Source organism: Trachymyrmex septentrionalis, unplaced genomic scaffold, assembly GCF_001594115.1.
Source record: "Trachymyrmex septentrionalis isolate Tsep2-gDNA-1 unplaced genomic scaffold, Tsep1.0 scaffold40, whole genome shotgun sequence".
NCBI classification, from domain to species: Eukaryota; Metazoa; Arthropoda; class Insecta; order Hymenoptera; family Formicidae; genus Trachymyrmex; species Trachymyrmex septentrionalis.
Genome location: NW_017305569.1, coordinates 2,178,244 through 2,182,276, shown reverse-complemented (window position 1 = coordinate 2,182,276; position 4,033 = coordinate 2,178,244). Strand labels below are relative to the sequence as shown.

The following is a 4,033-nucleotide window of genomic DNA, read 5'->3' as shown; positions in this document are numbered from 1 at the left end:
ATATTATTTTATTTTTATTTAAAGCCATTGTCTTCACACTCTGTTATAAATCATAATTTTTTTCAATTATTTAAAATTGTGACTTGACAACCTTAAAACTTAATAAAAATTTTATCAATAAAAAACAAAGAGTGCAATATACACATATCTAAAATAATAAAACTCAAAAAATATGTAACGGATAAACGGTATCACATGAATTGAAAATTAAAATCCACTCGTGATGATCACCGAGCATCCGAATGAAATCGTGGAAAGCTGTTTTCCGGTTGAATATTTATTGAGCGCTTGACCCAATTATGCTGTACAAAAGAATGCCATAAATTTGATATCAAGATAGATGCATATTGAATGTTTAAAAATTTATACAAACCATTACGTTTCTTCTACAAATAACACAATAGAATCAGCAAAAGCAAACTTAATATCGTATAGATGAAGTTTTTTGATTAATAACGAAAATTATTAATAATAGAATTTGTTTGTGTAAATATAATTGTAAAATCTAATTGTAAGACTTAAAGAAATGAGAAAATTTTATTCGATTAATTCAAGAATAATATTAATATTTTAAAATGTGAATATTATTGAAACACCGTTTCGTTAAATTTATAAATAAGGATTATTTTATTAACGTAATTATTTGAAATATATTTATTTACGTTATCTATTTACTAAAGCTAAGTACAAAGCATAAATACTGAATAAAGCCTGGACTCGATATTCTGAAAATGCATACATTTATTATGAAAGTCGTCATCATATCTTCACTACTAGCGCGCCTCATATCATTGTCACAGTTGACACGGCAGTTAAAAAATGCAACTTGCAACCAAACGTGGCCGATAAGTTTTCCGTACCATCAGATAACTACGTGTTTAAATTATTAAACGGTACGAATTGCACATGCAGGTCACATAATAAAACCCGACAATTTCATTCGAATAAGCGCGATCACGTAAATGGTGAAAATACATGCGAAAACGGGAAATAAGTTATCTGCGTGCGATATGTTATAGTTCTGAGTATTAATTTGCTATATATTATTCATAGGGGAACTGCGCACTTCGCTCTGACCGAATTATTCATACAACGTTGTAATTATGCGTTCGTCATTAGCCGAATTATTAGTCGATTAGCAGCTGACGATTAATCAGTGAGTAATTATTGCGTGCGCTGGCGAGGTATCGGCAGTAGCGTTTGTATATCAAAATGGATTTCATTTCAGAAAAGGAGATCGGCAAATTGAGTTCGATGCTTGGACAGACATTGTGAATTGTATCGAGCTGATTATACATCATGTTAAGTAATTGCATATGTACGAAGGCATTTATATATCGTTGTATCCCATATACAAGAGAATATTAATATGAACATAAATTTATACGTATTTGCCAAAATTAATTATTCTTAACTTGATAGATTGCTGTTTCTAATATTGCAATTTTACTGAAGTTTCATTTACGCAAAATAATTGAAAATTTATGTCTTCATCCGCGATTACTTTAATCTAGGATAACTTTTCGATTCACATTCGATCATCGCGGAATTGCCATACAACATAATTAGTAACACATCTACATTATGGTTTAAGCGTTTATAATAAATATGTAAGAAAATGAATAATAATTGCATGATCTCCCCGTCATTATTCATTTCCTTATATAGTTGTTAATTTACGTGATGACTAGAATCGACAACTACACGCAGCGACGATAATCGGACGTTTCAACAGCCGGCGATCTTTACGACAGGGCGATAAGAGAACAGTGTGCGAGAGATTCGATGTTAAACCCCTGCCGGTATTATCGGTGTAGATAAAGCACTATGTATGGCACCGTCGACTTTCACCGGGAAAAATATCGCCGCGTTTATCTGCTAGCCGAGGAATCGTCAAATCGATCGAATTGATTTGTCCGCAAACTTCAATTGAGCAGTATTCTTGAACGTTATAATGATCGTCAAAAGAGACAGTAAAAAAACATCATTACTAATCCGCGATGATATATTGTAATTGTTATAAAAGAGCATCGTTTTAAAGTTCTATTTATCTTTAATGACAAAAATTGATACAATATTTTATAATTATACCATAATTCAAACAAATTAGTTTTACACCGTATTTTTATCGATGCAATTTAAAAAATATAGTAGATAACATTCATAAAAGAGCCCTCAAACTGAATAAAAAAAGTAAGTTTAAATATTTTACGATAAAGTGTATAAAAACATAGCAAACAAGTATATTTTTCATCATGACAGATTAGAACAATTTGTGAAGTAAAATATACTCTTCTTATTGCCGCGGACACACAGCAATGTTTCAGAATATTTCACAGAGGTGGGCTCGACAGTTCATCGACAGTTCACCAAGCGGAAGCTCAAGGAAGGGGAAAATGCAATAAATGTCTCCCCAGTTTCAGTACTTTTCCTTGGTTGTAGAAAGTTACTTGTCGCGAGTTCCCCATATCATTATATTATTTAGTTCTCCCATTCCTCTACAAAAAAAAAAAGAAAAAAATAACCAGTCAGAGGTGAAAAGCGTGCAATGTATCTCTCTGTTTCTCGTGTTTATTTCTCTTTGACTTTGCCTTTCCCTTTATTTCTGGTTGTTCTCTTCGATGCTCACTGCGGGTGTTACAAGAAGCGAAAAAGCGCACGAACGAGAGATGACTTCCTTACGAGTCAAGAATTCTCTTTCTCGCTTTTGATTATCTAGGACTTCATACAACAAAACTTGAATGCGTTCATTCCCGAAGAACGCGAACGAATTTAATAGAATGCAATTGCTTGCTTATTACCCGAGTCATCGCTCTGACTTCATAAGTCTATGTTAAACAAGATATAATTTAATTAATTAGTCTTGTTTAAGCATATTTAACAAAATAGCATAAGTATCAACAGATATTTTAGAAATATCTAAAAAAAGGTTCCTTAATTATATAATCAAATTTATAATAATAAATATAACATGAATAATATTTTCGCTTAAATATACATTTTGTTTCTTATAGCATTTTGTTCTTCTCTTTAATCATTTATAAATATGCTTTAAGATACGTGTATACGAGTATCGTAGCTTTGAATAAAACATAACATCGATATAGATTAATAAAAATCTGTGATTACAGTGATTATCTCGATAACTGTAGAGAGAATAAATAAATTAATCATTCACATAACGTGAAATTTCACAAAGCTGTTGGTGATGCAACCTCGCCGATTTTTTTTTTATTTCCAATCGATACAATGCAAAAGCGTCGACGCTATTAGGGGCAATAAATTACAATGTAACGCTTCCCTTGTCGAACGAGCTGCGGTATCGCACGACTATCGTTCAGTCGATTACCCGGATATTGGATTTGCTCACTTTCCGCTCGTACGACCCTTATACATATGTATACCAAAATATTTGGAAGAAAAATTCACTCACCACAGACAGTCCTTTCTCGATCAGCAGACAAAGGCCCACCGGCACGGTAGAATCTGCAAAACAAATAAAACGAAAGAGGTCGTTTATCGATCATACGGCTTTACGTCGCTTTCTCTTCGCAAATTTGTCGCTTCCTTCTGTTCTCTCGCTGTCACTCTCTTCTTTTAGAAAGAGAGAGAGAGAGAGGGGGGGGGAGGGAGCTTTTGCCTTCCTTTTCTCACTTTTTTAAAATCAGCCGAATGTCGAAATGTGCAGCCGGCCGGTCCCGGCCGAGGGGAAGAGAGGAAGTGACAAGGGCTTGTCACTCGGAGTGACGATATAGAGTGAGAGAAGGGTGGAGAGAAAGAGCAAGAGGAGGAGAGCGAACGTGGCGAAGGCTGCGCAGCGAGGATAAACGCTGCTGGTGATCGAGAGCGTCGCTCTCGATGCATTCGGTAGGGAGGACATAAAAAAAGGAAGAGCCGATATCGAGCTAGCAGCGACGAAAGCGTCTCGTCGATAAATCATCCAAAATAGCACTCGATATAAAGCGGAAGTACGATTGGGCGCCGAGCCTGACGTACGCGCACACGGAGCTCGTGGAAAACAATATCGTCCCCA

General features: G+C 34.8%; 1 protein-coding gene across 1 annotated transcript in view; it reads right to left on the bottom strand.

The window, feature by feature from the left end:
• LOC108751140 (diacylglycerol O-acyltransferase 1) overlaps window positions 1-4,033 on the bottom strand; it is a 102,216-nt gene that overhangs the window by 61,084 nt on the left and 37,099 nt on the right. Inside the window, exon 4 of the mRNA XM_018491182.1 lies at window positions 3,434-3,486. Within this exon, the coding sequence (XP_018346684.1) occupies window positions 3,434-3,486 (53 nt within the window). The remainder of the gene's footprint in view (window positions 1-3,433; window positions 3,487-4,033) is intronic.